We start from the raw sequence: 12,015 nt of genomic DNA, 5'->3' as shown, positions 1-12,015 counted from the left end.
TATATATATATATATATATATATATATATATATATATATATAACATATGAAAACATATGTTGTTGAAAAGGTAAGATTAATAATTCTGACCCGAATTTTCTCAATATTTCTTATGTTTTTCTTCACTCTCGGTGGTAATAAATATAACAATTCTCCAAAATTCATTTTTTAATTGTGTGACGCCTGACTGCGTTTCGTAATTCGTATTACATTTTCAAAGACTTAATTTACACACAAATTTTTCGTACTTATACTCTATTGGATGGGGTGACATGGTACAAACGTTTTGAGTGAGGTGACAAACACAAGACAGAACACGAAACAATGGGTGTAAATTGGATAAGTGAACATATGAATGGAAGTAACTGCAGAAGGCCTATTGGCCCATACTTCCTCTTGCTACTTCCATATTGGTTCGGGATCTTGAAGTGGGTAGAATATAGTTGTGCATTAATTGGCTGTTGATTGCTGGTGTTGACTTTTTGATGTGTAGTGCCTCGCTGATGTCAAGCCGCCTGTATCTATTGATGATTTCTGTGTTGTTTGTTAAGATTTCTTTGGTGATGGTCTGGTTGTGGGAAGAGATTATATTTTCCTTGATGGAGCCCTGTTGCTTATGCATTGTTAATCGCCTGGAAAGAGATGTTGTTGTCTTGCCTATATACTGAGTTCTTTGGGGCTTACAGTCCCCAAGTGGGCATTTAAAGGCATAGACGACGTTGGTCTCCTTTATGACGTTCTGCTTGGTGTCTGGAGAGTTTTTCATGAGTAGATTTGCCGTTTTTTTGGTTTTATAATAAATTGTCAATTGTATTTTCTGATTGTTGTCTGTAAGGATAATGTTCCTATCAACAATATCTTTCAGGACCCTTTCCTCTGTTTTATGAGCCGTCGAAAAGAAGTTCCTGTAAAATAGTCTAATAGGGAGTACAGGTGTTGTGTTGGTTGACTCTTCAGAGGTTGCATGGCATTTCACCTTTCTATTTACGATGTCTTCAACGAAACCGTTAAATAAGCCGTTGTTGAGTTATTAATCATTAAGAATTATTAATCCTACCTTTTCGGTCATATTCAACAACATATATATATATATGGCACAACTCTCCTAAACACGAGAGTTAAGTATACAACTTTAGAACACTTTCCCACCAGGAGACTCGAACCCTAGCCAGCACAGAAGCCTTCCAGCAATAGCCTTTGCTGGAAGGCTTCTGTGCTGGCTAGGGTTCGAGTCTCCTGGTGGGAAAGTGTTCTAAAGTTGTATATATATATATATATATATATATATATATATATATATATATATATATATATATATATATATATATATATATATATATCATTGCATACGCGACTCCTTATTTTTTTCTTGTTTAGGGCTTCTATCCCTCTAACTAGTACTCTTCCATCTTGATTTAATTGGAAGAGGATTTCTCCGAAAGTCATATGTGTTCAAGGCTGACGAATATATGAACCAAAACCAGCGTATAAAACTAACTGGACACACGTATCATAATATACACAACGGTCCGAGCCCATAAGGTTCATTCTCAAGTGAGTAATGACAAGATATGATGTTGTTGATTTAGATTCAGCTATTCGGATCAAAAGTTGCAAGTAGCACCGGTTATGGTGAGCCCGTAGTGGACTTACCTGGCACAGGAGCGGCGCTGTAACTGCTCCTGTAAGACATGAGGGAACATCTGATTATATAAAACTGGGAAGTCAGTTGCATACACAATTATGTCAGGTGACTGGCCAAAGAAAACAGAAATAAGAAGAGAGCGACGGTCTCCCTTCATGCAGGTCGGCGTTCAATCCCCGACCGTCCAAGTGGTTGGACACCATTCCTTCCTTTCCCCCTGTCCAACCCCAAATCCATATCCTGATCCCTTCCAAGTACTATACAGGCGTGATGGCTCGGCGCTTTCTCCTGATAGTTCCCCTCCCCCTTCCGCTGATGGGGTGATTTGATCTCAGGTGACTGTAGACCAGGTGATTTAGGCTCTGCCGCCATCGTTAGCGTGTTCGCGTTCAGTCCTCGTTCTCGTGATGGGGAGACGGAATAATCCTGTTATTTGGGTGTTTATGATGGGTTGTCCAGCTCTTATGAGTTAGGCTTCAAGAATGTCCAATGTTCTTACATCTTGCGCTTTGTCTAATATACAGGAGTTTTGACTCAAAGACAAAGCCCGTCAGGTGAGGAGATTGGAACTTCCTGAAGTTCCAATTTACATTTACACATGAAGTTACATTTACACATGTAAACAGAACAACCCACCACACACACACAAATAACACAAGTAGTGTGTAATGTAGTGTAGGAGAGAGGTACATGAATGGAGGTGTAGTGTAGTGTAGGGGAGTGTAGTGTAGGGGAGTGTAGTGTAGGGGAGTGTAGTGTAGGGGAGTGTAGTGTAGGGAGAGTGTAGTGTAGGGGAGTGATGTGTATGAAAGTGGGTGAGGTGTTAAGTTGTGGGAGAGGAGGGGGGGGGGGTTTGTGGGAGTGGGGTTCATATGGCTGAGGTAGAGGAGGTGGGAGAAAGAACTATCTCTCACTCCCCCCTCCCCCCCCCCACCTCCTTCCCTCACCCACACTCTCCCCCCACCCCAACACCAATGGTGTTATACTAGTTCCCTAAATTTCCTAGCCCAATACTCCACCCTCCACCCTCCACACCCACAGTATACCCTCCACCCTCCACACCCACAGTATACCCTCCACCCTCCACACCCACAGTATACCCTCCACCCTCCACACCCACATTGTACCCTCAACCCCCCCCCCCCCCCCCCACAGTATACAAGGCGAGCAGTTAAAATTCCTCTTTTAATGAAAGGTGGAGTGAGTTTAGCTCAGATTCTCCACGCTGGCGAGGGGTCCCTGTGGGGTCCCTGTGGGGTCCCTGTGGGGGCCCTGTGGTCCCTCCTGCCTCCCTGACACTCTCCCCTGACATGTTGCTAGGAGGGGGACCCGGCGGTGCCCGGGTCTCTCTCTCTCTCTCTCTCTCTCTCTCTCTCTCTCTCTCTCTCTCTCTCTCTCTCTCTCTCTCTCTCTCTCTCTCTCTCTCTCTCTCTCTCTCTCTCTCTCCCTCCTTGTGAGATGTTTTTAATTGTTATTGTCTTGTAGAAATTACAAGATAATTATAAGGAGATAAGTATATGACAACAATGAACTGGGATATGAAGACGGTGGAAAGAAACAATACCCAACCACTGGAGGACCATCAGGAATCGAACGCGCACACACACACACTGCTAGAAACGAAGTCATCGCTCTACCATCCAGAATACTGACTGTTGAACCCACATAACAGTACTGATCTTTTCACACTGTTCAAATATACCTTCTCCAAATATCCCTGATACACATACTCACCTTCCCTTGCTACAGCAAGTTGAATTTACTCATCTATAAATCCTCTTGATGCCCAATATAAGAGCCTCTGGATTACGGCGGCTCTGTAGCCAGCTGGAGTGCTTTATAAAGGTCGTCAGCCCCAAGTAAAGCAACAAAAAGCCGGAACTTTGCTCGTTCATTATCTTAGAAGGGCTGTAAAGATATTGTGTATTATATTGTTACGTTTATATAGACAAGAAGCTGAGGCAGGGGGGGAGGGGAGAGGCTTTCAGCATTCCCCAAGTGATTTCCGGGGATGATGCTGTATGCTTCATCTGGGATGATGCTGTATGCTTCACGTGGGATGATGCTGTATGCTTCATCTGGGATAATGCTGTATGCTTCATCTGGGATGATGCTGTATGCTTCACGTGGGATGATGCTGTATGCTTCATCTGGGATGATGGTGTATGCTTCATCTGGGATGATGGTGTATGCTTTATCTGGGATGATGGTGTATGCTTCATCTGGGATGATGCTGTATGCTTCATCTGGGATGATGGTGTATGCTTCATCTGGGATGATGCTGTATGCTTCATCTGGGATGATGCTGAATGCATTATCTGGGATGATGCTGTATGCTTCATCTGGGATGATGCTGTATGCTTCATCTGGGATGATGCTGTATGCTTCACGTGGGATGATGCTGTATGCTTCATCTGGGATGATGCTGTATGCCTCATCTGGGATGATGCTGTATGCCTCATCTGGGATGATGCTGTATGCCTCATCTGGGATGATGCTGTATGCCTCATCTGGGATGATGCTGTATGCCTCATCTGGGATGATGCTGTATGCTTCATCTGGGATGATGCTGTATGCCTCATCTGGGATGATGCTGTATGCCTCATCTGGGATGATGCTGTATGCTTCATCTGGGATGATGCTGTATGCTTCATCTGGGATGATGCTGTATGCTTCATCTGGGATGATGCTGTATGCTTCATCTGGGATGATGCTGTATGGTTCATCTGGAATGATGCTGTATGCTCCACGTGGTATGATGTTGTATGCTTCATGTGGGATAATACTATAGTCAGTCAACATCAATATTGACTATTGATGTTAAATGAGTTGATGTAACGTAAACTGCTGACATAATACTCGACAATAGCTTCAAACACAATTTGTATATAAAAAAAAAGTTGAATAAATGGCCCAACCTGTGAGTTTACAACAATGTCATATATGTCAATGATAATAACTTTTTACAACATTTCTAACTTATAATTCCGGAGCAGTGCCCAACTCTAGTGGTTAATCGTATGTGGTTTACACCTGTTGATTAGTGGCATCGGCTCCTGGGTACTTGTTTGGCTTTGTTTATGTACTTGTTTACTAACTTCTTAGCTAGTAATTATCAGTTTGTCTTGTCTTTATGTCTTTATACAACACAATATCCAAAACTGAGAGAGATATCATACACTGAACCCAGTACTAAGTGGCATGCTATCACACGGAACCCTGTACTAAGTGGCATGCTATCACACTAAACCCAGTACTAAGTAGCATGACGCCACACTGAACCCAGTACCAAGTGGCATGCCAACACACTAAACCCAGTACCAAGTGGCATGCCACCACACTGAACCCAGTACCAAGTGGCATGCCAACACACTAAACCCAGTACCAAGTGGCATGCCAACACACTAAACCCAGTACCAAGTGGCATGCCAACACACTTAACCGAGTACTAAGTAGCATGCCAACACACTAATCCCAGTACTAAGTAGCATGCCAACACACTAATCCCAGTACTAAGTAGCATGCCAACACACTAAACCCAGTACTAAGTAGCATGCCACCACACTATACCCAGTACCAAGTAGCATGCCAGCACACTAAACCCAGTACTAAGTGGTATGCCACCACACTAAACCCAGTACCAAGTGGCATGACACCACACTAAACCCAGTACTAAGTGGTATGACACCACACTAAACCCAGTACCAAGTGGCATGACACCACACTAAACCCAGTACTAAGTGGCATGACACCACACTATACCCAGTATTAAGTGGCATGTCACCACACTAAACCCAGTACCAAGTGGCATGCCACCACTAAACCCAGTACTAAGTGGCATGCCACCACACTAAACCCAGTACTAAGTGGCATGACACCACACTAAACCCAGTACTAAGTGGCATGCCACCACACTAAACCCTGTACCAAGTGGCATGCCACCACACTAAACCCAGTACCAAGTGGCATGCCACCACACTAAACCCAGTACTAAGTGGCATGACGCCACACTAAACCCAGTACTAAGTGGCATGCCACCACACTAAACCCAGTACCAAGTGGCATGTCACCACACTAAACCCAGTACCAAGTGGCATGCCACCACTAAACCCAGTACCAAGTGGCATGACAACACACTAAACCCAGTACCAAGTGGCATGTCACCACACTAAACCCAGTACCAAGTGGCATGCCACCACTAAACCCAGTACTAAGTGGCATGTCACCACACTAAACCCAGTACCAAGTGGCATGACAACACACTAAACCCAGTACCAAGTGGCATGCCAACACACTAAACCCAGTACCAAGTGGCATGCCAACACACTAAACAAAGTACCAAGTGGCATGCCAACACACTAAACCCAGTACCAAGTGGCATGACAACACACTAAACCCAGTACCAAGTGGCATGCCAACACACTAAACCCAGTACCAAGTGGCATGCCAACACACTAAACAAAGTACCAAGTGGCATGCCAACACACTAAACCCAGTACCAAGTGGCATGCCAACACACTAAACAAAGTACCAAGTGGCATGACACCACACTTAACCAAGAGCTAGGAGACATTCCCACAAAAAGGAATGTAATCTTAGTAATTCTTTTATAAAAAACAATTAAAAACTATAATGTGCAGCAAATTTTGATGAAAAAATCCAAATTCTTAATATTGATAATAATTCATATTTAAATTGCTACATTTTTAAAAGCCATTAATTTTTAATTTAAATATGTTCAATCAAATGATTTAACCTGAGAACTTCCTTCAGAAGGAAGTATTAACCAGAATGCAGGAAATACTGACGAATACGAAGGAAATGTTGACCAATTCGAAAGGAAATATTGATTAGTATGAAGGAAATATTGATTAGTATGAAGGAAATATTGATTAGTATGAAGGAAATGTTGATTAGTATGAAGGAAATATTGATTAGTATGAAGGAAATATTGATTAGTATGAAGGAAATATTGATTAGTATGAAGGAAATATTGATTAATATGAAGGAAATATTTGATCAAAATAAAGAAAGAATCACCGAGCGTGATGAGAAGTGCGGTGTGGGGGGGGGGGGGGGGGAAACAAACAAACAAACAAGCAAACAGCATCACGTCAGGTCGTCCACAGGCCAAACTGGTCATTAAGACGCGTAATGAGTCGTTGAACCATCTTAAAAGCTGTCTTAATTATAATACAATATTTATATATATATATATATATATATATATATATATATATATATATATATATATATATATATATATATATATATATATATATATATATATATATGTCGTACCTAGTAGCCAGAACGCACTTCTCAGCCTACTATGCAAGGCCCGATTTGCCTAATATGCCAAGTTTTCATGAATTAATTGTTTTTTCGACAACCTAACCTACCTAACCTAACCTAACCGAACTTTTTCGGCTACCTAACCTAACCTAACCTATAAAGATAGGTTAGGTTAGGTTAGGTAGGGTTGGTTAGGTTCGGTCATATATCTACGTTAATTTTAACTCCAGTAAAAAAAATTGACCTCATACATTATGAAATGGGTAGCTTTATCATTTCATAAGAAAAAAATTAAAGAAAATATATTATTTCAGAAAAACTTGGTTTATTAGGCAAATTGGGCCTTGCATAGTAGGCTGAGAAGTGCGTTCTGGCTACTAGGTACGACATATATATATATATCTGCCAAATGGAAAGTATTCAGTACCATTTTCGATTGGCTTGGGGGTTCAATGCCCTCCTTCTCCCCCCCCCCCTTCACACATTTTCCCAAAACCCCTTCTCCCACCCCTAATCCTCAAATCCCTCCCTTCATTTCCTCCCTTCATTCCCAAACCCCACCATTCCCTACTTAACCCCTCCTACCCCCCGTGGGGGGGGGGGAGCCCCCTTCCACGATATACCTATAACATCAAGTATCGCAAAATGTCGCAATTTGATGATCTAAGACGCAAAAACAATACGGAAACATCTCACATCCCCCCCCCCAAACACAGCAGTGTGTGGGGGGGGGGACCATTCGCCACCCCCCCCATCCCAATTCCTTATCCAGACCCCTTCCCAGTGCTATATAGTCGTAATGACTTGGCGCTTTCCCCTGATAACTCCCCCTCCCTATCCACCCCCCCCCCTGCCCCTACCCCAAATTTTGATCCCAGGGGTCAGCCATCAGCTGTTAAGGGGTAACCGGTAGTTTCCTGCTAGCCTCATTACCCCCACACCGCCCATTATCTCCACTATCTATTCTCACAACCATTATTTCTCACTGTGGTATCATACCATCATGAAGTGGCCTAGTGGTGGTGGGCAGGCAGGGGGGGGGGAGGACGGCAGCGGGTGGCAGGGCGGGATTACAAGAGACGCAGGGGGGGGGAAGGCAGGGGGGGGGAAAGGCAGGGGGGAGAGGTGAATGGCAGGAGGAAGGTTGGGAGATGGAATGGGGGAAGGCAGGGGGGGGGATGGCAGAGTTTGAAGGCAGGGGGACGGCAGGGGAATAAGAACCGTGGGGAGAGGGGGAAGATGGGGGGGGGGGTAGACTCACCATCCCCCGTGTTAAACCTGGCTACCGAACCCCCCCACAAGCCTCGGGGCCAGGACAGTGGCAACCCTCGTCCCTCCATAAACACCAGATTACTACCATTATGTCACTAGATCCCCGCTCTTATGGCCGACGCGGGGTTGACCGCTATCGAGCGCCAGACGAGTGATTAGATACATCTGATGATTTACAACCAATAACATGGAATCTTGACTTGTTGGTAGTCGGTGATTTCTGGATGATGACGGGTGATTTCTGGGCGTGGATGACTGACTAGTCGTATACTGGAGGCTTACGGACCATCCCAGGAGGTGATTTAGGATACAATTATCATGTAAATAATGGCGAAATTAGGGAATGGAAAATGGGGCTTAGGTATAATTAGGGGAGAGGTTGATGGAGTAAAGGCCGAGAGGTAGCAGCCATCTTTGTCACATAAATTCATCATGCCTTGAGCGCTCTCTCCCCCTTGTTTTGAAGTGCATAGAGGCAGTCAAGGTCAGATGCTGCCTGCTGACCGCTCCTCCTCCTGCACCGGCTGGGGGCTCGTCTTGCAGTTTCAAGGAGAAGGGATCCTACTTGCAAGCATCTTACTCTGAAGACGGGCAGTGTCAAGACGGACACTGTCAACGCGGACACTGTCGATAAGGATACTGTGGAAATAACGTGAGAAATAAGAAGTATGGCTATCGTGTCAAACTTTAAGAGTCAAAATGTAAATTTAAATACTTGTTTTGAGCGTCCAAAAATTAGAACAATGGGCGCTTGGACAGGTTTCTTGAAGTACGTTTTCTAAGACTGAAACCTGCTTACTTGAATTTTAGGTTTAGAAAAATAGGAAAAACGAATTCTTCAATCTTTGTTCAAGTCATTTAGCATGATATTTGAATTAGAAATTATTTAGCCTGCCTAGAAAGGCATTTTCTTGTCTGCTTATAAAGGACGGCCCCTCGACATGTATTTATTTTTTTTTTTGCTTGAAGTTAAAAAATTATATTGTAATTTATATTATCATTTGCGGCATTTTGACTATAACTATACATATTTACAAGCACAAATATTTAGTTTATATATTTCTTGTAATAATACATAATGGGAATATTCGAATATACTGTATATTATATATTTAAAACCTCAAGTTCATACATTATTATTAGTAATTTTAGAGCTGGCTTTTTCCATTCTTGTTAAGTAGCCCTTTGTCGATCCCATTGAGCGTGAACCCCCTCCCCCTTCCCTTCCTTCCCCATTCCTCCTCCTCCTCCCTTTATCCCCCCCACCCCCTGTCCCCCTCCACCTCCCCCCCCCCCACTCTCACGACAACACCCCCCCTGAACACCGAGGCCAGGCAAAATAATGCCTGTTGATCGCTCTGACAAAAGATTAATACCTCAGATACTGTTATCTGTCTAAGAGGGAGAGCCGGCAGATTGAAGTCTATATAGCGGCCACAAGAAGACCAAGATGGGGGTCTATTAACCCGAGTGTAATTAGCTATGAATTGTTATTAGTGGCCGTTGGTGTGCTGGTGTCGGGGATAATATCCCCACCTGTGCCACGCTCACCTTGCAGAAAAACTCCTCAAGCTGCCAGGGGTGCTCATCATCTTGAGACTCTTTCTCATATATTTAGTAGGTGCATGAGGCGGGGGGGGGGGTGAGGGTGTGTGTGGTGGGGTGTGTGGTGAGGGTGTGTGTGTACTTGGACGGAGTGGAGGTATGTATATATGTAAACAAGTGCTGGAGGAGGGGGGACGGTGGTGGATGTGCATTTGTAGGGATGAGGAGTTTGTGATAGAAGAGAAAGAGAGAGAGAGAGAGAGAGAGAGAGAATACCCCCCCCCCCCACCACCAAGATTTACCAGACACATGTCAGTGAGTGTCCAACAAGAAACAAATTTATCATCGTCACCCCTTTATACCCAGCTTCCCTAATTACCAAATTTTTATTATATTTTTTTCCTTCGGCTAAGTTCCGTAATTACAAGTAATATATTGTAATTCTTTCAGGCAGACTTTCATCATTGCATCTTTAATATTATGCTTCCGCAAGGCTAGCTTGTCCGATGATAGACCTCAGACTTTGGTTTCCAGGGCAAAATGTCCTGATTATAGACATTATAATATGGTTCCCTGGGGCTAAATTCCTTGATCACAGCGTTTATACTTTGTTGTTGTGAGCTTATCATCCCAGATTATAGGTTCTGTATTATGCTCTATGTCCAGACATTATAATGATATACATAATATTATGCTTTTTCGAAAGTCAAAATTTTCAAGTTTTGGTGACTTAAAGCATAAAATCTTAAGACAAAGACTCCATGTTGCATTTTAAACTAAGACTCCATGTTGCATTTTAAACTAAGAGTCCATGCTGTATCTTAAATTAAGACTCCATGTTGTATCTTAAATTAAGGCTCCATGTTGCATCTTAAACTAAGACGCCATGTTGCATTTTAATCTAAGATGCCATGTTGCATCTTATCCCCAAGCGTCTGGTCTCCAACTGAGGACAGGCAATATATATATATATATATATATATATATATATATATATATATATATATATATATATATATATATATATATATATATATATATATATATATATATATATAACTGAAAACTCACACCCCAGAAGTGACTCTGGGAATGCTATGCCCAAGATTACCATCCGAGTGCCGGTGGGGAAGTGGTTCAAATAGCTTCGGCTATCACTTCCTTATGTCCGGTCGTGATGGTCAAGCGGATTAAGGCGTCCCTGTACATACCAGTTGCGTTGCTCCTGGCAGTATGGGTTCGAGTCACTTCTGGGGTGTGAGTTTTCAGTTGTATATAGTCCTGGGGACCATTCAGGCTTGTTTATATATATATATATATATATATATATATATATATATATATATATATATATATATATATATATATATATATATATATATATATATAATGTAAATCTCTGGCTGGGAGAAGGGGACCTTTACCTCGGAGAAAGGCACACATAACACATTAAAGGGAATTTTAGGTCCCCTCCAATACTGTTTCTATGTTCTTTTACCCCCCCCCCCCCCACCTTCCTGTTGTGTTTTTTTTAGCTTATATATATTGTTAGCTTTATCTTTTGGTTGACGTCAGTTGGGGTAACGTTCCTCTCAATGATCTCTTTTAGGGCTCTTTCCTCCGCTGTGTAGGCCGTGGAGAAGAAGTTCCTGTAGGACAACTTTATTGAAAGTACGAACTGACGTCAAATAAAAGATAAAACTAACAATATATTATGACAGTAGGAAAACCGCCAACCTGCTACTGAAGAATTCTCCCGACACCGGGAAAAACGCCTTGAAAGAGACCAACGTTGTCTACGCCTTCACGTGCCCACTTGGGGATTGTCAGCCCCAACGATCTCAATATATAGGCAAGACAACAACGTTTCTCTCTCTCTATGCGTTTAACAATGCACAAACAACAGGAACAAGGAACATATAATCGCCACACACAATGAGACGATCACCAGGGATATTTTGACCAGCAACACTGACAAAATTGATAGATACAATGACAATTGAAGATTAGACATCAGTGAAGCGCTGCATATCAAGAAATCTAGATCAGCAATCAATAACCAGTTAATACACAGTTACACTCTACCCACTTCAAGACCCCGGGCCAATGCAGAAGCAAGCCCGAATGACCCTGCAACAAGAACGGAAGCAACCAGAAGAACGTAAACTGCCAATATGTCACACTCTTAGATTGATTAATGAAGATTAAGCCACCCAAAAGGTGGCACGGGCATGAATAGCCCGTAAGTGGTGGCCCTT

General features: G+C 42.8%; 1 protein-coding gene across 1 annotated transcript; it reads right to left on the bottom strand.

Annotated features, from left to right (window-relative positions):
* Positions 1-3,571: 3,571 nt before the first annotated feature.
* Positions 3,572-4,447, bottom strand: LOC138372806 (small proline-rich protein 3-like). Its single transcript, XM_069338463.1, has one exon. The coding sequence runs from the start codon at positions 4,445-4,447 to the stop codon at positions 3,572-3,574; it is 876 nt and encodes a 291-aa protein (XP_069194564.1).
* Between the last annotated feature and the right edge of the window lie 7,568 nt (positions 4,448-12,015).

The sequence above is a fragment of the Procambarus clarkii genome, chromosome 40 (assembly GCF_040958095.1).
Source record: "Procambarus clarkii isolate CNS0578487 chromosome 40, FALCON_Pclarkii_2.0, whole genome shotgun sequence".
NCBI classification, from domain to species: domain Eukaryota; kingdom Metazoa; phylum Arthropoda; class Malacostraca; order Decapoda; family Cambaridae; genus Procambarus; species Procambarus clarkii.
This window is presented reverse-complemented; position numbering and strand designations above follow the sequence as displayed.